The sequence below is a fragment of the Ranitomeya variabilis genome, chromosome 4 (assembly GCF_051348905.1).
Source record: "Ranitomeya variabilis isolate aRanVar5 chromosome 4, aRanVar5.hap1, whole genome shotgun sequence".
Lineage (NCBI taxonomy): Eukaryota > Metazoa > Chordata > Amphibia > Anura > Dendrobatidae > Ranitomeya > Ranitomeya variabilis.
This window is the reverse complement of record NC_135235.1, coordinates 110170475-110193102: the sequence shown is the minus strand read 5'-3', so window position 1 is coordinate 110193102 and position 22628 is coordinate 110170475. Positions and strand designations below refer to the sequence as shown.

Here is a 22628-nt window from a genome sequence, read left to right as displayed (position 1 = left end):
TGTCTGTTTTTTAAGCAATGTTTTATCTGAAAGAAATAAATCAGCTGAGAACCCATGTTGTCCTGTCTGTATACTCTTTTGTCCTCTCCTCCCCAGGAGCTGTGGTATGATCAGGCCAAGTTCCTGTACGGTCAGACACAGCCATCACACAGTACACAGCAGGGGCACATTTATAAGATTATCTCAGAACAGGGACATTTTATTTAAACACATCCAATTGTGGAACTTATTATTATTCAAAGATCTATTGATTACAATTAACTTTGTGTGAAAATGCCCTTTAAGCTATTTTTTATTAATGGTGGAAAATCTAATTGTTGTCATGAAATTATGACATAAAAGCTCTTGACAGGCTGCAATTCAAGGTCATTTAAAACCAAACCTAGTATAATGTAGCCGTCACATTACCTGGCAAGTTTCCTCTGGAAATGGTTTCTGTATCCAGGTTATAAGTGTCCTGTAAGCGAATCAAAGCCTTGGCCGCTCCAGTCTGATCCTCATCGTTAGGAAAGTACTGACGCTGGATTGTCAAGTTGGAAATGAATCCTTGCCGGAAAAATAATAGGTTAAAAATAGTGATGAGCGAGTATACTCGTTGCTTGGGCTTTCCTGAGCACGCTCGGGTGGTCTCCGAGTATTTGTGAGTGCTCGGAGATTTAGTTTTTGTTGATGCAGCTGCATGATGTACTCAGGCTGGCTAGCAGCTGTAAATGTGGGTGTGGCCTTGTTGCTAGGGAATCCCCACATGTAATCAAGCTGGCTAGTAGCCGCAAATCATGCAGCTGCGGAAAGGAAAACAATCTCCGAGCAGTCACAAATACTAGGAGACCACCCGAGCAACAAGTATACTCGCTCATCACTAGTTCAAAACAAAAAGGGACATGTATTTATTCAATTAATGTTTAATCAGTACCAAAGACATCCATTAAACAGAACCCAATGTAAACTATATAATCTACCGTATATACTCGAGTATAAGCCGACATTTTCAGCCCAAATTTTTGGGCTGAAAGTGCCCCTCTCGGCTTATACTCGAGTCACGGTCGGCGGGTGAGGGGGAGAGGGCGCTGAGGCATACTTACCTGCTTCCGGCGCTCCTGGCGCTCCCCCTGCCCGTCCCACGGTCTCCGGGTGCCGCAGCTCTTCCTCTGTCAGCGGTCACGTGGAACCGCTCATTAGAGAAATTAATATGGACTCCACTCCCATAGGGGCAGAGCCACCTATTCATTTCTCTAATCAGCGGTAACAGTGACCGCTGACAGAGGAAGAGGCTGCGGCACGAAGACCAGCTGTCCGGGGGAAGGAGCGGGACGCCGGTAAGTATTACATATTCACCTGTCCGCGTTCCACATGCCGGGCGCCGCTCCATCTTCCCGGCGTCTCTCTCTCTCCGCACTGACTGTGCAGGTCAGAGGGCGCGATGACGCATATAGTGTGCGCGCCGCCCTCTGCCTGATCAGTCAGTGCGGAGAGAAGCCGGGACGGGACGCTGAGGAGCTGCAAGCAAGAGAGGGGAGTATGTGTTTTATTATTTTTATTGCAGCAGCAGCAATGGCACAGCTTTCTATGGCACAGCTATGGGGCAATTCTGAACGGTGCAGAGCACTATATGGCACAGCTATGGGGCAATTATGAACGGTGCAGAGCACTATATGGCACAGCTATGGGGCAATAATGAACGGTGCAGAGCACTATATGGCACAGCTATGGGGCAATTATGAACGGTGCAGAGCACTATATGGCACAGCTATGGGGCAATAATGAACGGTGTAGAGCACTATATGGCACAGCTATGGGGCAATTCTGAACGGTGCAGAGCACTATATGGCACAGCTATGGGGCAATAATGAACGGTGCAGAGCACTATATGGCACAGCTATGGGGCAATAATGAACGGTGCAGAGCACTATATGGCACAGCTATGGGGCAATAATGAACGGTGCAGAGCACTATATGGCACAGCTTTCTATGGTACAGCTATGGGGCAATAATGAACGGTGCAGAGCACTATATGGCACAGCTATGGGGCCATAATGAACGGTATGGAGCATCTATTTTTATTTTTGAAATTCACCGGTAGCTGCTGCATTTTCCACCCTAGGCTTATACTCGAGTCAATAAGTTTTCCCAGTTTTTTGTGGCAAAATTAGGGGGGTCGGCTTATACTCGGGTCGGCTTATACTCAAGTATATACGGTATGCCTTGTGAATTCAGATTACAGATCATCCATGTCATTTTGTAGCTGGTCAGGTTCTCACCATCTGACATATCCGTCAGCACAAGATTCTCCAGTTCCAGCCACTCGGTATTGAGCCTCTTCATTAATTTGAAAGCATTGACTGGGTGACCCAAGAAGCCCTCTGGGTCCTTTGTAGCAGCTTCTGACAGCGAATCAAATTTTTCTGCCCATCTTGGAAAAAAAATAAATAAATAAAAAGTGATTTTACAACCTAGCAACTGCAGCAGAATCAGAGAGTTATTACCAGAGAGGACATTTCATTAGCTTAAGTGCTAAAAAACAGATAAAGTGTGCAGCGAACCCCATCCCAGAAGGTCCGTGCACACTGCCAGGTGCGTGCATGTTGTACAAACCCCATCCCAGAAGGTCCGTGCACACTGCCAGGTGCATGCATGATGTACAAACCCCATCCCAGAAGGTCCGTGCACACTGCCAGGTGCATGCATGATGTACAAACCCCATCCCAGAAGGTCCGTGCACACTGCCAGGTGCATGCATGATGTACAAACCCCATCCCAGAAGGTCCGTGCACACTGCCAGGTGCGTGCATGATGTACAAACCCCATCCCAGAAGGTCCGTGCACACTGCCAGGTGCATGCATGATGTACAAACCCCATCCCAGAAGGTCCGTGCACACTGCCAGGTGCGAGCATGATGTACAAACCCCATCCCAGAAGGTCCGTGCACACTGCCAGGTGCATGCATGATGTACAAACCCCATCCCAGAAGGTCCGTGCACACTGCCAGGTGCATGCATGATGTACAAACCCCATCCCAGAAGGTCCGTGCACACTGCCAGGTGCATGCATGATGTACAAACCCCATCCCAGAAGGTCCGTGCACACGGCCAGGTGCATGCATGATGTACAAACCCCATCCCAGAAGGTCCGTGCACACGGCCAGGTGCATGCATGATGTACAAACCCCATCCCAGAAGGTCCGTGCACACTGCCAGGTGCATGCATGATGTACAAACACCATCCCAGAAGGTCCGTGCACACGGCCAGGTGCATGCATGATGTACAAACCCCATCCCAGAAGGTCCGTGCACACTGCCAGGTGCGTGCATGATGTACAAACCCCATCCCAGAAGGTCCGTGCACACTGCCAGGTGCATGCATGATGTACAAACCCCATCCCAGAAGGTCCGTGCACACTGCCAGGTGCGAGCATGATGTACAAACCCCATCCCAGAAGGTCCGTGCACACTGCCAGGTGCATGCATGATGTACAAACCCCATCCCAGAAGGTCCGTGCACACTGCCAGGTGCATGCATGATGTACAAACCCCATCCCAGAAGGTCCGTGCACACTGCCAGGTGCATGCATGATGTACAAACCCCATCCCAGAAGGTCCGTGCACACGGCCAGGTGCATGCATGATGTACAAACCCCATCCCAGAAGGTCCGTGCACACGGCCAGGTGCATGCATGATGTACAAACCCCATCCCAGAAGGTCCGTGCACACTGCCAGGTGCATGCATGATGTACAAACCCCATCCCAGAAGGTCCGTGCACACTGCCAGGTGCGTGCATAATGTACAGGACAAGGGTATTTCATTAATGAAAGAGATTATACTAAACAAAGGAAGAGAAATCCATCCTGCTAACAGGAAGCATTTCTAACCAGGAGTGATGGAAGGAAAATATTGACAATAGAAACAAATTATTATGCACATTAAAGGCAAAACCCAATCATTTGCTTTCCCTTTATTTCCGCACTGGAGCGGTGCTATTAATGCATGCTCCCTGCACCTAGTCTCATTCTCGCCCATCACAGTCTTCAGCTCTTCCCAGTGCTATTCCGCCATCTTGTGACCCAAATGTCTGACTGACCAGAAGTCACAGGTGACAGTCACACGCTCTCAGTGCAGAGCCTCATTGTGGCCTTGTTCTGGCCCTCAGAGATTTACTTTGAGTAGTGACCTCTGGCTCACCAAGCCAACACTGGAGCGATCCGGCAGACTACACAGCAGAAGACAACTGGAGCCGCGACGAGAGACGACAACCGGTGAGTAAAAGACCAAGTGCAAGGACCTTACATTAGTAGCACCACTTCAGAGCTGCAATAAAAAAAAAACTGCTGGAGTGGTGCTTTAGTAAGAAATCTAATAGATTCATTATGACAAATCATTCCAATCTCAGACCAGATATATGGTGTAACTAGTATAAAACATCATGACTACCAAGGAGATCAAAGTCTCCACTCATTTGGTTGGTCCACAGCTCCCTCCCAAGTCCCCCAGACACAGGGGCGTTTTGCGGAGCATTCCTGCATTGTCCATCAGACTCCTCTGGCAGCGGTTTATCTCCACCCCAAACAGAAGATGAGCTGCTGAAATTCAATGTGCTGGGTCCCTTTCCTGACCATCTCGGGGGGCACAATTTACAGATGATAAAGCAACAGATCAAACCAGTGGTTTCCAACTCAGAAACATGACAGGCAGCATTAAGTCACAAATTGGACAATGTAGTGGTGGCCCCAAAAGTCGTATCACTTCTATTAATTAAGTATTACGACTCTTGGGGCCACCACTATATTGTCCAACAACTGGAGAAGCCCAATTAGTGTCACTTATTAGTACAATAGACTAGGGGGCAATTGCCATCTTTAGTTGTAGTCTATCTAGTGTTTGGGCTTTTTCCACCAGTCTTTAAAAGAGAATGCTGTAAGTCCTGACACCACTTCATGGAGACAGGGCATTTCAATGCTCCATTTTATAGATTGGTAGATGTTCCATGGGTTGGACTCCCACCAGTCAGCTGTTTATCATGTATCCCATTGATTAGGGATACCTTCCAAAGATTTGACTAACCCTTTAAACAGAATCCGTTGGCAGAGTTTTGCCAAGGAATCTGAAAGTAGGCCTGAGAGCCTGATTCCAGTGATGTATCACTTTCTGGGCCCCTTGGTGCAATTCCCCATTTTCTCAGCTGTATGCTGTAGATGTAGCAGTGCTATGAACGCTGCGCTGTGTACAATCCCCACCCACACTCCTGACTGCACAGTGTACACAGCAAGCTGACAATCAGTAGTAGAGGTAGGGTTACACAGATTAGCGCGTCTGGCAGGCAGAGACCCCTAGTCCTGCAGTGATAATCTTCTTCTGATAAAACACTCATGGTATTGAAACTGCTGCTGAAAGATTCCTTTTAAAAAAAGGTCCATCCAGTGATACAGCTCTTTTAGAGGCTAGGTTCAACTTTTGTGAATGAATACTAGGAAACCACATTATAAAGAAAGCAGGCATGAGTTTGGCATGAACTCACTTTTTAATCTGCTGCAATTTCAGCTCCTCAGCCTTTATGTACTCTTTTAGTGACATTAAGAGATCCTTTTCGGTGTACAGCAAGTCAGTCATGTGCCCTGCAACAAAAATGTAAAAGATGAATATACAACAGGACTTACCAGAAATTTTTATACACTTTAGTGTTTTTTAGTTTTGTTTAAAAATAAATAAATAAAACAAAATGAGAATATTAGATTATACAAAGAGGGGTGAAACACATCCAAAGATCTAATACACACTTAGCGTGAGTGGAGGCGCACACCCCTTTATAAACACATTTCTAGTCTAATTTTGGATGCTAAAATTGTATTGCATTAATGTAAATATCCAAGTGCTCATGGTTGATTTTATTCAGTTCCTGAACCCTTTCCTCCATAAAACAAGACACTAAAAATAATACAGTGCTTAGAAAGACACAAGCTTACCAATTGAAGTATAGAAGTCTTTATGTGCTTGGCACAAGGAAAATAGCACCAATAGTGGCAACACCTTGAGGATCTTCATGGCCTTTATTGTGTGAGCACCTACAAAGAAAGTAACTAGGTTACAAAACACATAAAAGTTTAGGAGATAACAGACTGGGGTAAAAAGGGGGTTGATATGCACATATATATATATATATATATATATATATATATTTTTTTTTTTTCACAGCATTTGTTAGTCTCCTAAGGGAACTTAAACCTGCGATCACCTGATGGCATTTCTGTATGTAGCAAAAATCATGGATTCCTATGAACACCAGTTGCTTTTAACAAGCGTAACCAGACACAGGGGTCTTCATCTTCAGCAGACCCCTGGCTGTCATGGCAACACATTGGCATCCTGGAATCACATCATGGCAGCGCTGACGATGAGATAGAACGGCACGCCAACCTGCCAGTGTGCTGTTAGTGCCGCTGTCACAGATTACACATAGCGGTTAGAGGCAGATGATGGATGAGTAGTCTGCATCTTTCCCTGCAGATGATGGATGAATGGTCTGCATCTTTCCCTGCAGATGATGGATGAATGGTCTGCATCTTTCCCTGCAGATGATGGATGAATGGTCTGCATCTTTCCCTGCAGATGATGGATGAATGGTCTGCATCTTTCCCTGCAGATGATGGATGAATGGTCTGCATCTTTCCCTGCAGATGATGGATGAATGGTCTGCATCTTTCCCTGCAGATGATGGATGAATGGTCTGCATCTTTCCCTGCAGATGATGGATGAATGGTCTGCATCTTTCCCTGCAGATGATGGATGAATGGTCTGCATCTTTCCCTGCAGATGATGGATGAATAGTCTGCATCCTTCCCTGCAGATGATGGATGAATGGTCTGCATCTTTCCCTGCAGATGATGGATGAATGGTCTGCATCTTTCCCTGCAGATGATGGATGAATGGTCTGCATCTTTCCCTGCAGATGATGGCTGAATGGTCTGCATCTTTCCCTGCAGATGATGGCTGAATGGTCTGCATCTTTCCCTGCAGATGATGGCTGGGCTTGGCTTGCATCAAAGGCAGGGAGACTACTTACGACAGACATAGTACGTCACAAGCCATTAAGAAGGTTAGACGTCCCTCACCATTTTACAAAAGGTTTTCTGGTTTTGGAAAAATCCTGTTCTCCAGCTTCAGGGGTTTATTTTCTTACAAAAATAAAAAACAAAAACCTTGCACTTTGCTCATATTCGCTGGGACACCACGGAGTCTATGCCAATGCACCTAGTGTGTGATTGTCTGCAGCGGTGAAGTCTTGTTGATCGCACTGCAACCAGGGAACTCAACGTCCCTGCCTGAGTTGATGACATGAGCCCTTCAGAGTCACTGAGCTCACTGATTGGCTGCAGCGCCATCATCGGGATGTCAGTGCTGCAGACAATGACACACTAGGACCAGTGGCAGTGACTGCAATGGACCTGGGAAGGTGAAGTTAATTCCTTTATTTTCCTTTTACAGCCAAACTGCAGTAGTTGTGGGACAGGGATTTTCTGAACACAGAAAACCCCTTTTAAGCCAAAATTTGCAGCCAGATGTAATTAGTTTAAACCAACTGCAACAAATGTAAAATATACACATTCAGATAAAACGTTATAGGTTCTGGCCATAACGTGCCAATATGTTCTACAGCATAGGACAGTTTCCAAGAAAATGAAAAAACATTATCCATGACTAGCACTTGGCAGAAATTCAAGCCCATAGTGAAAAAAAATGGTTCCCAGGAATAATTCAAGGATAAGCCAAGAGCATCTGTTCTTTTAATGTAGACACTGATGGAAGAAGAAAAAAAGAAAACCCATGTACATCACCTGAGTCTGACAGCAGCATAAAGACAGAAGCCCTGTGTACAGCCATATATCACTGAGGTTACTGGGTGCAGCAGTTATGATCGTCTCCATTTTCTCGGCTACAGATCTAGCAGAGCTTAGCTTTTAAGCCCAGTGTTACAGCGTCCACACCACAGCTTTCTGTGCACAATGTCCAGCGAGAGCTGCTAATCAGTGCTGGGGTTGGACTAGGAGGCACAAGGCCAGTTGTCCTGTAGTGATAATCCCCTGCTGATATAACACTGATTGTTATATCAGCCAACCAGAGCCCAGTAAGTGACACATTGCTGCAGTCAGGGTCTCCTCCTTTACATCACGGTGCTCAGATTACATTGCGAACACTAACTTATGGATTTCCTGTAAAAGAGCCATCAATTATAAAGTGGCCCACATTCAAATGAAAGTTATACACAAAATGTGTGAGCGAGAAGTGTAAAAGGGTTAACAAAAAAAAGGGGGGGGGGGTAGGTTTTTGGTCTTGTGGTAATGTAATTTATTTTGGTCTTTGTCAAATGTAACAGGGAGTTACGGTTGTTAAGCAATCAATCCATCCATCTTCGTATATGCGAGGATGATGTATGTGCATTTCACTTATAATGGAGAACAAGAGCAGGCCGTCCCCACAAGCCCATTATATTTGATGGCTAAGCTCTACCTGTATGCTTTGTATACCAGGGGGAACACAAGAACTAGACTATCCTGTCACTTAAGCCAGTGTTGAAAAATGGAATAAAGCAAATCTAGCTGACTTTGTGCCATCCTCAGCGAGCTGTGCGATTGTACTTTGGCCCTTGTTAATTAACAGCAAATCACTGAAAGCAGAGTTTACAGTAATGATTTATTCAGGTGCCATTCATACAGGCGGTGGGATGGCTTTTGCGACTTTTTTTTTTAAATCAAAAACAATGTTTACAAAGTACGCTATTTACAGCTGAAACCAGAAGTTTACATACACCATATAAAAAGACACATATGCATGTTTTTATCAATATCTGACATGAAGTCAGAATAAACCTTATGACTTTGCAGTAAGTAATAAAATGCCTCAAGTGTATGTGCCCATGTTGCGGATTCCATTGTGGATTTTTCTGCGCAGATTGTGAAAAATCCGCAGGTGAAACGCCCTGCGTTTTACCTGAGGATTACCTGCGAATTTACCGCAGTTTCTGTGCGGAGTTCGCCTGCGGTTTTACACCTGCGAATTCCAATTATGGAACAGGTGTAAAACGCTGCGGAATCCGCACAAAGAATTGACATGAAAGTAAAAAGCAGTGTTTCCGCGCTGAATTTTCCGCAGCATGTGCACTGTGGATTGTGTTTTCCATAGAACATGGTACTGTACAACGCATGGAAAATCCACAACGTGTGCACATTCCCTAAAACATTCTCTCTCTCTCTCATTATTCTGACATTTGGCAAATAATGTTGGTAATCTTCATTGACCTAAAACGAGAAAGGTTTATTCTGATTTCAGATATTCAGAAAATCATGCACATTATAGTGTATGTAAACTTCTGGTTTCAACTGTATGTGCACTGTTCCTTTTATTTATAGCAGAGTGTATGTTCCTTTTTTCCTGTCTTCGGTGAGCAGCTCTCGCAGACTATTACAGGATGTGATAGTCTGACTTTTATAGGTCTTCCTGCCACTAGGCAGAACAGCACATTGTATAGAGTCAGCAAATCACAGCCTAGGGGAAGGTGCACACAGTCAGTAATTCGCAGCAGTTTGGACGCAGCGGACATGTGCTGCATCCAAAGCGCTGCAGTCTATTGATCGCAGGTGATTCCGCACATGTTCACTCAACCGTGCGGAATCACCGCATCCTATACATCGCATGGGTGAGCTTTATCTTGCGTCTCCACCAGATAAATTGACATGCTGTGGTCTGGAAAGACACACCGCATGTCCGTCTCCGTGGGTGTCGGTGCACACACAGTGGATATGGGATCTCCAGAAATCCCATCCACTATGTTGTAACATCTGAACGCTGCGGATGTACGCAGCATCCAACCTGCAGCATTTTCTAACCATGGGAACGTACCCTGGCAACATCATTGTAATCAGGGTCTCTGCCCCTACATTATACTACTCTCCTGCTGACAGATTGCCTTTAAAGGGGTTATCCACTAAACATTGTTCCGGTTCACTGCATACACAATTCCATCCAGCCACTGACCGTGGGGGTTCCAGACTCCCACTGATGTGGATGGCCAATCTGAGCACAGGCCATCAGTCTCACTGATGGTATCAAGGTTACTCGACACCCTGCAGGCTCAGAGTAGCCAGTAACCTAGGCGTGGAGTGCGTGCATTCTGAAGTGCCTTAGAGCCTTGCAAGTGCTGCTCTGAAGAAGTCTAGATCGCTGGCTCCGACCAGCTCCAATGCCTCTACGCTTCTCCCACACAGCAATCAAAGCTGCCTTCTGTAGAGCGCTCCGGTCACACCAACACTGAATGTCTGTCTCGGGAACACCCTGACCCCGGAGAACAACAATCCAGGGGGAGAAGTGTGCTCCTGAAGGGAGGAGACAAAACCTAAGGAAATGTCCCCACAAGTAAAAATTGTGATTTTGCTGCTGATGCCTAGACAAAAATATGTAATATAAATTTGGTATGGTTATCGCATTTTTATTGTGCTCTCCTTTTTATGCAGATTAAGGTTTGGTTTTTTTTCTTTTTTCACACAGGCAACCCTTATAGTAATATAAGGCCATGTTGTCACAGTGTGAATACTGTAATATTTATTGCAGAGAATATGCTGCATTTAACAGGCCTAGAAAAGCTGATGTGCCCTACCGGCTTCTTTGGGGAGATGGAAAAAAACAAAAAAAAAATCACATTGACTTACGTTTTTAAGCGCAGGACCAAGCTGTTCTGTACAAAAAAAAAAAACTGCATAAAGCAAAACGGGTTGTGGGGAAAGAAGGCATAAAATAGTGTAGCAATAAACAAAGAAGACAGTTTTCGTGTATTTTGGATAAAAGTAGGAAAAAAAAAGAAACCCCCCAGCATTCATAATATATATGCACAATGCTTTAAGAGTATGGATCACCATGAAATCACAGCCACTTTGCTTGAACTGTTAAACACAGCAGATGTTTGGGGGTGGGTGACCTTTGGGCTATATCCGAGACCCCAAATTCAAAAAAAAGGCATACATCTAAATGCCTTCCCCACTAGGCAGAAATACATTTCAACTGGACTATACAGAATAATCTGATGAGTCGCTTATTTCCGAATCTGCCTGGAGCAAAGATTTGAAGAGAATCCGTCAGCAGGTTTTTGCTATGTAATTGAGGACAGCAATAGCCACACCTCAGGGGATGTGTTACTTATTAGGCCATTTGCAGGTTCAATGCAATGAATGTTTTATGAGATCATCATCACTGCCTGGAGTATAACTGATGTGAGCCCTGGTCTGACCACGCTCCCTTTCTCTGATAAGCAGCCCAGGAAAGCGGTGGTGTGGGTGAGGCTAGCTTTCTGAGCTCTGCTACATCTAAGATGATACTTAAGGCTATGTGCACACGTTGCGGATTAGCCTTAGGAATTTCTGGTGCAGATTCTGCATGTCTTGGCAGAAAACGCAGCTGCGGATTTGTCGCGTTTTTGTGCACATCTGCAGCGTTTTTTGGTGCGGTTTTGCTGCAGATTTTTTTGCGGATTTTCTGCGTTTTTTTACCCCTGCGGATTTCTATAATGGAATGGGTACAAAAACGCTGCAGATCCGCAAAAAAGAAGTGACATGCTACTTCTATTAATCCGCAGCGTTTCCGCACTGAATTTTCCGCACCATGTGCACAGCTTTTTTTCTCATTGATTTACATTGTACTGTAAATCAATTGCGGATCTACAGCGTTTCTGCACTGCAAAAAAAGCTGCGAACCTGCAGCAAATCCGCAACGTGTGCACATACACTTACTGGGTGCAGCAGTTGATGCAGTGCTACATCGCTGTAATCAGAGTTTCTTCCTACAGCATGCTGATCTCAGAGGAGGTAGAAAAAAACCCACCCTAGTGAAAAACTCCCTTTAATATCACTTTATTGTGCAATATCCAGAGCCCCAGATTAAACAATAGGGTGCGAGCTGGTGACTGCCGGCTTGCATAGGTATATTTGTCTGCTAGTGTCTATGCCTGATTGAAATGCGATTTTTCATGGTCAATAAGCACACTATTACATAGACCAGATAAGTAGGTTATTTGCACCAGGCTAAGTAGCTGCCAGTTTTCTTGGAACACTCACTGGAGTAGATAATTTGAACAAACCGTTCTGCCAAACCCTCCCCTCTTGGATTTGGACAGTGCCCAAGATTTCTTATTTGATCAGACTTTTTCTTCCTTAAATCCATAAAATGTCAGGCTTCCAAATATTTTAGGAACTCTGAAGTTTGTTTGCTACTATAATGGAAGGCTTCACAGATTATTTTCATCTGCAGCCAGAGGCACCAATGCACATCCGCCAATGGTCTACTTACCACTCATCATCAATAAACTTCTGTACAAAGTAACTTAGACACTTACAGCTTTATGTTGTACTACCAATAGGTTATTCCATCTCCTCCAGCCTTCACCTTTCTATATGCTGAAAGACAGTGTTCCCCAACTCCGGTCCTCAAGAGCCACCAACAGGTCTTGTTTTCAGGATTTCCTTAGTACTGCACAGGTGATAATTGCACCACCTGGAAAGGCAAGAATTCAATGACCTGTTCATTACTAAGGAAATCCTGAAAACATGACCTGTTGGTGGCTCTTGAGGACCGGACTTGGGGAACACTGCTGTAAGAGAAGCCTTTTCTTCTCCACTAATCTCTGCCTGGTGTCGCTTTGAGGCCCAATGGCTGAGAGCACTGCTCAGTGGTGGCAGGCTCCACTGCCCACCATATAGGAGGAGCTAGAATAGCCATCTTTGTTTTGGATAGTTTGATCGTCCTAGCGTATGATATTGTGAACCCAAGGTTAGACCAGGTGTTGTAGATAAATGGGCGTCCAACATCTAGCACCGCCACTGATCAGCTGTTTTCAGCTTAATTCAATAAGAGCAAAGCTGCTGTTTGACATTGGCGGCTACCGAGAGAATAGAGCTGTGCCTACTCAGCTTCGTTAACTGCTTACATCCAGTCTCTGCAGGAGCCGAACAACTGATCGTGTTGGTGTGAAGTGTTGGCCCCCCATCAATCTAACACTGATGACCAATCCTTAGGTTAGGTCATCAGTATTATAAGCGCAGACAATCAATCCCCTTGGAGGTGATCAAACACCTTAAGAAAACTGAAGGCTGAATACTTGTCTGGCCAAAAGACTTCTCTTGACTTACTTGTACAAGAACGCGAAACCTGCATATATTCTCAAAAGCGAGAAGGGAAAAGGCCATTGCCAGACTCTTTAGGTGGCAGCTTATTTTCTGTAAGAAAGAATTGGGTATGTTGAAATCAAACAGGTCCAATTCTTTGCCCAGTATTCCAGACTGGTACATAAAATATTAAATATACCACTTTGTGCTATGCCAGTTTTGATTAATCCACCCCAAGACAGAGTGTGCCATAAACGTGCCTTTTTGACAGTCCAAACACACATCTTAGGCTACTTTCACACTGGCGTTAACTGCATTACGTCGCAATGCGTCGTTTTGCCGAAAAAACGCATCCTGCAAAAGTGCTTGCAGGATGCGTTTTTTCTGCATTGACTAACATTAGCGACGCATTTGCGACGCAATGACACACGTCGCAACCGTCGTGCGACGGTTGCGCCGTGCTGTGGCGGACCGTCGGGAGCAAAAAAAGTTACATGTAAAGTTTTTTGCTCCCGACGGTCCGCTTTTTCCGACCGCGCATGCGCGGCCGGAACTCCGCCCCCACCTCCCCGCACTTCTCCGCACCTCACAATGGGGCAGCGGATGCGCTGGAAAAATGCATCCGCTGCCCCCGTTGTGCGGCGGAGACAACGCTAGCGTCGGGAACCTCGGCCCGACGCTAGTGTGAAAGTAGCCTTAATGTGGCAATATTGGGTAAGTGGGATACCATCACAGGACAGACATTTCGGGTCTGTATGTATCAAGCACCATGTGGCCCTAAACTGAAACACAAGAATTAGACACATACAATACTAACAACTAAATAGTCTGAATAGAAAGCACAGAAAGTTCCAGGATATCAAAATCTGTCATTTTGCCTTCATCTGACTCTAACCCCAAATCAAACAAAGTCGGATAGCTGTGCAAAAATATAAGGAAAAAAAAAAAAAAAAAGAAGAATGCAGTGGTTTGGAATTCTTATAGCCATATTTTATTCACAACAAAACCAATGATCACAGATCAGAAAGTGAATTTTAGAGAATTTTCCATAAAAAAAAATTAACTCCTTTTGAAATGGTTGGCAGCAACATCTCAAAAGACCCGAAACAGGGCCATGTCCACCATTGTGCATCATCCCGTCATCTTTTTACAACAATCTGTAAACATCAGGGAAGTAAACAGATTGCTGGAGTTCTGGGACAGGAATCAACATCCCCATCCTTGCCCGACGTAGGATTCCAGCGGCTCACCAGAGCGGGAGTTTTAGTTTCATAATGAGCCAAATGTTTTCTATTGGTGGAAGGTCTGGACTGCAGGAGGCCAGTTCATCATCTGAAGACTTCTTCTGCGAAACCAGGCTGCTGTGATGGATGCAGTATGTGGTTTAACATGGTCTTGCTAAAAAAAATATGCAAGGTTTTCCTGAAATAGACATTGCGTGAATGGGAGCTTATGCTGTTCTAAACCTCTACATAACGCTCAGCATTAATAGTGCCTTACAGATAAGCAAGCTGCCCATGCCATATGCACTAATGCATCTCACGAGAGATGGAGGCATCTGAAGTTTGCGCTGTTCACAAATTTGATGGTCCATCCCCTGTGGAGTCTGCAGGACACTGCATCTATGGTTTTCATAAAGGATTTCTCTTTTTGGTTCGTCACTACCACAAAAGTTTTAATCACAGTCCAATTTAAAGCTTTGCCCCGAAAAGACGGAATCATTTTTGGATTGTGTTGCTATATACAGTGCCTTGCGAAGGTATTCAGCCCCCTGGAACTTTTTAACCTTCTCCCACATATCATGCTTCAAAAAAAGATACCAAATGTACATTTTTGGTGAAGAGTCAACAACAAGTGGAACACAATTGTGAAGTTGAATGAAATTTATTGGTTATTTTAAATTGTTGTGGAAAATCAAAAACTGAAAAGTGGGGTGTGCAATATTATTCGGCCCCTTTACTTTCAGTGCAGCAAACTCACTCCAGAAGTTGATTGTGGATCTCTGAATGATCCGATGTTGTCCTAAATGCCTAATGATAAATATAATCCACTTGTGTGTAATCAAGTCTCCGTATAAATGCACCTGCTCTGTGATTGTCTCAGGGTTCTGTTTGATGCACAGAGAGCATCATGAAGACCAAGGAACACAACAGGCAGGTCTGTGATACTGTTGTGGAGAAGTTTAAAGCCAGATTTGGATACAAAATGATTTCCAAAACTTTAAACATCCCAAGGAGCACTGTGCAAGCGATTATATAGAAATGGAAGGAGTAGCATACCACTGCAAATCTACCAAGACCCGGCCGTCCCTCTAAACTTTCATCTCAAACAAGAAGACTGATCAGAGATGCAGCCAAGAGGCCCATGATCACTCTGGATGAACTGCAGAGATCTCCAGCTGAGGTGGGACAGTCTGTCCATAGGACAATAATCAGTTGTACACTGCACAAATCTGGCCTTTATGGAAGAGTGGCAAGAAGAAAGCCATTTCTCAAAGATATCCATAAAAAGTGTTTAAAGTTTGCAACAAGCCACCTGGGAGACACACCACACATGTGGAAGAAGGTGCTCTGGTCAGATGAAGCCAAAATCGAACTTTTTGGCAACAATGTCAAACATGTTTGGCGTAAAGGCAACACAGGTCATCACCCTGAACACACCATCCCCACTATCAAACATGGTGCTGGCAGCATCATGGTTTGGGCCTGCTTTTCTTCAGCAGGGACAGGGAAGATGGTTAAAATTGATGCGAAGATGGATGGAGCCAAATACAGGACCATTCTTGAAGAAAACCTGTTGGAGTCTGCAAAAGACCTGAGACTGGGATGGAGATTTGTCTTCCAACAAGACAATGATCCCAAACATAAAGCAAAATCTACAATGGAATGGTTCACAAATAAACGTATCCAGGTGTTAGAATGGCCAAGTCAAAGTCCAGACCTCAATCCAATCGAGAATCTGTGGAACGAGCTGAAAACTGCTGTTCACAAACGATCTCCATCAAACCTCACTGAGCTCGAGCTGTTTGCCAAGGAAGAATGGGCAAGAATTTCAGTCTCTCGATGTACAAAACTGATAGAGACATACCCCAAGCGACTTGCAGTTGTAAACACAGCAAAAGGTGTCGCAACAAAGTATTAAGTTAAAGGGGCCGAATAATATTGCACGCCCCACTTTTCAGTTTTTGAATTTCCACAAAAATGTAAAATAACCAATACATTTCATTCAACTTTACAATTGTGTTCCACTTGTTGTTGATTCTTCACCAAAAATGTACATTTGGCATCTTTATGCTTGAAGCATGATATGTGGAAAAAGGATATAAAGTTCCAGGGGCCAAATACTTTCAGAAGGCACTGTAGCTGATTCTTTAAAATGATAGAACTTTAACTTGCATTTGTAGATTGTCTGTGATCATAGTTTGGTGTAATGATTTCTGTAAGCATTCCCGAGCCCATGCAATGGATTTGCACAGCTGAATCATGTGTTTTTAACTCAATGGTGCCAGCAGGGCTGTGAAGTTAGAGTGAGGGTCGATTTTGGTGGAGTTTGAATAAAATGGACAGTCTCCGACAATAAATTGGGTTCAGTAGTTAAGTGTAGGATGTGCTGTAAATATTTCCATAATAAATTGGGAATGTGATGAAATGTCTCTTCCATTTCTGATCTAAGGATCATCAAAACATTCAGAGTCTTTGCAATTTTACATTGAAGAAAACATTTCTGTAGTTGTTCCACAGTCTTTAGACGCAGCTGTTCAGATTTGTGAACCTTTGACCATCTTTGCTTCTGAGAGACTCTGCCTCCCTAGCATGCTCTTTTTATACATGGTTATGATTTGGTTGAAAATCGACCCTCCATTCAGTTTTCATCGGTGCTATTTTTCCAGCCTATTGTTCACCCTTTCCAACCTTTTTGAGAAGTGTTGCTGCCATCATTTCCTAAAAGACTTTTTTCCATTTCACTAGAAAAAAAAAATATAACTCCTAACTTTCAAATTCTGATCCGTGTGCAGAAAGTACTAAAGTTTGGGGGAGAAATAAGGGGATTGTAAAAAAAAAATGAATATAATATATATTCTCTTACATGCAGAATGACCGGGAAAGTCAGATCTACAGTAGCTATATGCTTTTGGCTAGGTTACAACCTCTTCCACAAAGTACTGAGAAAATGGAAGTCTGTATTCTAACAGCATTATGCACACTAACATTCAATGTGACTTCCTGTCGGAATACAGGTTGTTGCAATCAGAAAAAACAACAATATCTGCAGTTGCACAGGAATACATAAAGACAAGACAAAGAAGGCTTGCCTGGAGTTATACAATGTGTCAGATGTGGCTCACTACTCTCAGAGGCAGCATTTTAACATACGGTATATCTTTGAAAATATTTTAGTGTTGTGAAAGGTTTCCATTAACAGAACTCTATGAAGAGTGTCAAAGGGGTTTACGCTCCTGGTCGAGCTTGTTGAATCTGAAGTTTAGTGCTGAAAACATATCTAAAATATCATACAGAGGCGGCCAAAAGTTTTGCATTTTTTCTTTGGAAAGTGTGATTACTTCTGTCTGGTTGTGATGCCATATTAGTAAATCGGAAGCAAATGGTTGTCAGCTATAAAGATTGAAAATTGAACTTGACAGTGTTCAACATTCCCTGGGACAAATGTCTTGCATATTTTATCATGCGTAAAAAAATGTGGGTGTGTGGGGTGTTTTTTTTTCGGTTAAACCATGGCACATTTATCACCAGATGTCAGGAAGCTTATTATTCTGAGAGAGAAGTCAGGCAAAAGCAAAAAAGATTTAGCTTTGGAGTTCAACTGCTCTCAGAGTCAAGTGTCACGTATAATAAAGAAAATGAAGGTTATGGAAGAGCTGAAACTGAGAAGTGGACGACCACGGAACACTTCCTCCAAAGTTGATCACATTATTAAGAAAAAGTAAGTATCTGATGTCCATAAAAGTGCTGTACAGATTTTGCACAAAATGAAAGAAGAATATGGGGTCAAAGTGAGTCGCGAAACTGGTGCGGTGGCTAAGAGCAGTAGCGTTGAATGCACAGGTTCCAGTCAAGAAGCCTTTCATCTCAGCAAAGAACTGGAAGGACCAACTTGAATTTGCCAATAAACCCAGCCAATGGAAAGAGTCAGATTGGTCTAAGTTGTGGTCGGATGAATCCAAGTTCAATCTGTTTGGTAGTGATGGCAAGCACTATATCTACACCACCCAACTGAAAAACGTAATGAGGTAATGTGCCAAATACCTACAGTGAAACAAGGTGGTGGCAATGTCATGGTTTGGGGCTGCTTTTCTGCATGTGCCATTGGCCCTCCGCATAGAATTGCTGGAAATATGAATGCTACCATTTACAAGGATATAATGGAGAATGAAATGCTGCCACATGGTAAAACCAATGTAGGCAGGGGCTGGAAATTCCAGCAAGACAATGATTTTAAGCACACATCCAATTAAGTAAAAAATTCGTTAGCAAAGAAAAAATGTGCACCTGTTGCAATGGCCAAGTCAATCACCTGATTTGCACCCTATAGAGCACCTTCGGGAGGAGTTAGGGCGAAGAGTCTGGGCCCATACTAATAGCTATAAAGATGAATGGTTTGCAGATTTTCAAATTTAATGGAGCAAGATCCCTCAGGATGTATTGAACACCCTAGTGGCTTCAATGCCCCGTCGGTGTGGTGCAGTAATTAAAGCAAGAGGTTATGGCGTTGTAAACAATGAATTACTCGCTATGTTGTGATCAATAAACAGTATGGCTGCCAAAAGTTTTGAGTAGTTTTCTTTAATTAAATGACTATTCCTATATTCTAAAGCATTTTGGTTAAAATTAAGGTCTTGCCTGATGACAACTTCATGCACTTTCAATTCATCACCAGGAAAATGGCATCACAACAACCAGACAAGTAATCACACAAAAAAAATGCTAAGCTTTTGGTCGCCACTGTATATACAGTCAATAAATTGTTGATGGGTTAAATGCCAATGGCCAAGACACATAGGGAACTTTTATCCTAATTGGATTAGAACGGCAGTGTCCATGTTCAACCATGGCCTCATTCATTGCCTATGGCACTACAGAGTGCAGCACTTGGCTTTTTCTGGCAACCCCATAAAGAAAGAATGGAGTGGTGGTCGGTGTCTGACCTGCTGCTCCATTATATAATTGGGGATACAAATTTCATGCTCTGCTGATCAAGTAGGGTCCTAGCTTTTGGACCTCCAATCACCACTTTATCTATCCTGTGTATAGGTGATAACTTGTTCCCATTGGACAATCCCTTTATCCCCTTAATGACCACCGATACGCCTATTAACGGCGGCAGTTAAGGGGCATTATTCCTCAGCGCCGCTTTTTAACGGTGCTAAGAAATAAATTATGTATGGCATTCCCCAGCACCAGAAAATCTCTGGGGTCTTGGACCCTATCAATCAAATTAATAAAAAAAAAAAAAAAAAAAAAAAAAAAAAGGTGTAAATCAACCCCCCCCCCCTTGTCACCCCCTTAGATAAAAAATATATATATTTTTCCCATCCGTTAGGGATAGAGGTGTGGTTAGGGTTGGAGTTAGAATTGAGGGGCTTCCACTGTTTAGGCACATCAGGGTGTCTCCAAACGTAACATGGTGCCCGCCATAGATTCCAGACAATTTTGCGATCAAAAAGTCAAACGGTACTCCCTCACTTCTGAGCCCTGCTATGCGCCCAGTGGCTTTCCCCCACATATGAGGTATCGGCGTACTCAGGAGAAATTGCACTTAAAATTTTGTGGTCCATTTTTTCTTGATACCCTTGTGAAAATTAAGTTTGGGTCTAAAGTAAATTTTTTGGGGAAAAAAGTTACATGTAATTTTTTTTCCTTACACATTGCGTTTGTTCTCGTGAAGCACCTGAAGGGCTAATAAACTTTTGAATGGTTTTGAGCACCTTGAGGGGTGCAGTTTTTAGTATTTTCTGTCATAATGACCCTCCTTAACTCACTTCAAATGTGAGGTGGTCCCTAAAAATGGGTATTATACCTACCGATAATTCGGTTTCCAGGAGTCCATCCTGACAGCACTCTGGAGGACGTCCTCCTCCTCCTTGCAGGGACAGGAAACAACACGAGAGGTTAAAAGGTCCCACTCCGCCCCCTTTCCTTTAGTGTTTTGACAAGTACCACACCATGGATAGATACCATTTGAATTTTTATTTAACCAAATCATATTTACAGCATATGACATAGTATACATAGGGGGGGAAGTAACGGTGCTGTCAGGATGGACTCCTGGAAACCGAATTATCGGTAGGTATAATACCCATTTTCCAGGACGTCCCCCTGACAGCACTCTGGAGAATACCAAAGAAAACTCCTTTAGGGTGGGATAACTGCCTGGAGAACCTTTCTCCCAAATGACATTTGCTGTGTTGCTAACACGTCTAGTTTGTAGTGTTTACAGAATGTGTTCGCACTGGCCCATGTTGCGGCTTTACAGATTTGTTCTAAAGATGCCCCTGCCCGTTCAGCCCATGATGCTGAAATGGCCCGAGTGGAATGAGCTTTTATTCCCATAGGACAATCTACCCCTTCTGACGTATAGGCTTTTGAGATAACTGTAGTGATCCATCTAGCTATAGAGGTTTTGGATGCTTTTTTACCCCTATTTTTACCTCCAAACAAGATAAATAGATTGGGATCTTTTCTCCAAGTACTAGTGGCCTCCAAATAGTCTAGTACTGCCTGTCTAACATCAAGAGAATGTAAGGATTGTTCTTTTGTATTAGAGGGTTTATTGCAAAAGGAGGGTAGGATTATTTCCTGATTTCTGTTTTGTACTGAAGCCACTTTGGGAATAAATGATGGATCTAGTTTTAAGATTATATGATCCTCACGCACCTGGAGGTACGGATCCCTAATTGACAGGGCTTGTATCTCCCCTACTCTTTTGGCCGTTGTAATTGCTACCAAAAAAGCTGTTTTCCAAGTTCGTATTGCAATGGGCATGTCACCTTTAATAGTAAAGGGATCTTTACATAGGGCTCTGAGCACTAAATTTAAATCCCAAGTGGGAGATATTTGTCTAAACGTGGGACGTAATCTCTGGATTGCTTTTACAAATCTGATTACCCAAGGGTGAGAGGCCAATGGGTAATCCAGGAATGTGCTAAGAGCCGAAATCTGCACCTTAAGGGTACTAGGTCTTAGCCCCATATTGAATCCAGATTGGAGAAAATCCAGAACTCTGGGAACATCCAGGTTTCCCGACGTCTCGGCCAACCTGCCACCCTTCATACAGAATTTCTTCCAAATCTTGTAATAAATAGCTGAAGTCACTGGTTTACGACTAGCTTGGATTGTTGAGATGACTTCATCCGATAATCCCCGCGATTTCAAGATGTCCCTCTCAGGATCCATGCTGAAAGGTGTAATCGTTCCGGGTTTTGATGTAACACCGGCCCCTGATGAACGATGTCCTTCCATAGGGGAAGTCTGATTGGACTGTCTGTTGTCATTTGTCCTAACAATGGAAACCAGCTCCTTCTTGGCCAGAATGGCACCACCATCAGCACTGTTGCTTGGTCTTCCTGAATCTTTCTGAGCACTCTCGGAATGAGTGCTATTGGAGGGAATGCATAAGAGAGTGGCTCGACCCATGTTTGACTCAAAGCGTCGACTGCTTCTGGCATGTCCATAGGGTTGAGGGAATAGAATCTGGCCACCTTCGAATTTTTTCTTGTAGCGAATAGGTCTATCCTGGGAGTTCCCCAATGATGACATAATTGGTGAAAGATTTCTTGATTTAATTCCCATTCTGTCGGACAGACTTCTTTTCTGCTCAAATAATCTGCCAGGACGTTTTGAGATCCCTCTAAGTGGACTGCTGTGATCGACAGGACTGTGTTCTCTGCCCAAAAAAATATTCTTCGTGCCAACTCTTGAAGTGGTTTGTGTCTGGGACCTCCCTGATGTCTTATGAAGGATACTGCTGTCATGTTGTCCGTTAGGACTTTCACATGTTTGTTCCTCAAGCGAGAGTGATTCCTTCTTAGAGCTTCCCAAATAGCGTAAAGCTCCCTGTAGTTTGAAGATCTTTGACTGATATCTTCTGGCCATCTGCCTTGGATGAATGATCCTTCTAGATGGGCTCCCCAACCCCACTGACTGGCGTCTGTGGTAATCACCACACAAGGGTTCAAGGTCCATGGAACACCCACTCTTAGGTTGCTGTTTTGAGTCCACCAGTGCAATGACTTTTTTACTGCTCTTGTTAGATGGATTACTTTGTCCAGTGATGACTGACGTCGATCCCATGTCGAGAGCACCTGATCTTGTAACAATCTTGAGTGAGCCTGTGCCCACCTTACGCAAGTGATACAGGCCGTCATCTTCCCTAAGATCTTCATGGCTGATCTTATAGTAATCCGATGTTTTAGGAATTCCACAATTAACGCTCTCATTGACACCTGTTTTTCTCTTGGTAAAAAGGATTGTCT

At 43.8% G+C, this 22628-nt stretch overlaps 1 protein-coding gene across 4 annotated transcripts in view; it reads right to left on the bottom strand.

The window, feature by feature from the left end:
• Positions 1–22628, bottom strand: part of P4HA1 (prolyl 4-hydroxylase subunit alpha 1) — a 90224-nt gene that overhangs the window by 42952 nt on the left and 24644 nt on the right. For all 4 annotated transcript variants that reach the window (XM_077259118.1, XM_077259119.1, XM_077259121.1 and 1 more), the window contains exons 2-5: positions 5957–6055; positions 5512–5608; positions 2259–2410; positions 409–546 (exon numbers count right to left, since the gene is read on the bottom strand). In XM_077259118.1, the coding sequence (XP_077115233.1) occupies positions 409–546; positions 2259–2410; positions 5512–5608; positions 5957–6035 (466 nt within the window). In that variant the 5' untranslated portion in view covers positions 6036–6055. The remainder of the gene's footprint in view (positions 1–408; positions 547–2258; positions 2411–5511; positions 5609–5956; positions 6056–22628) is intronic.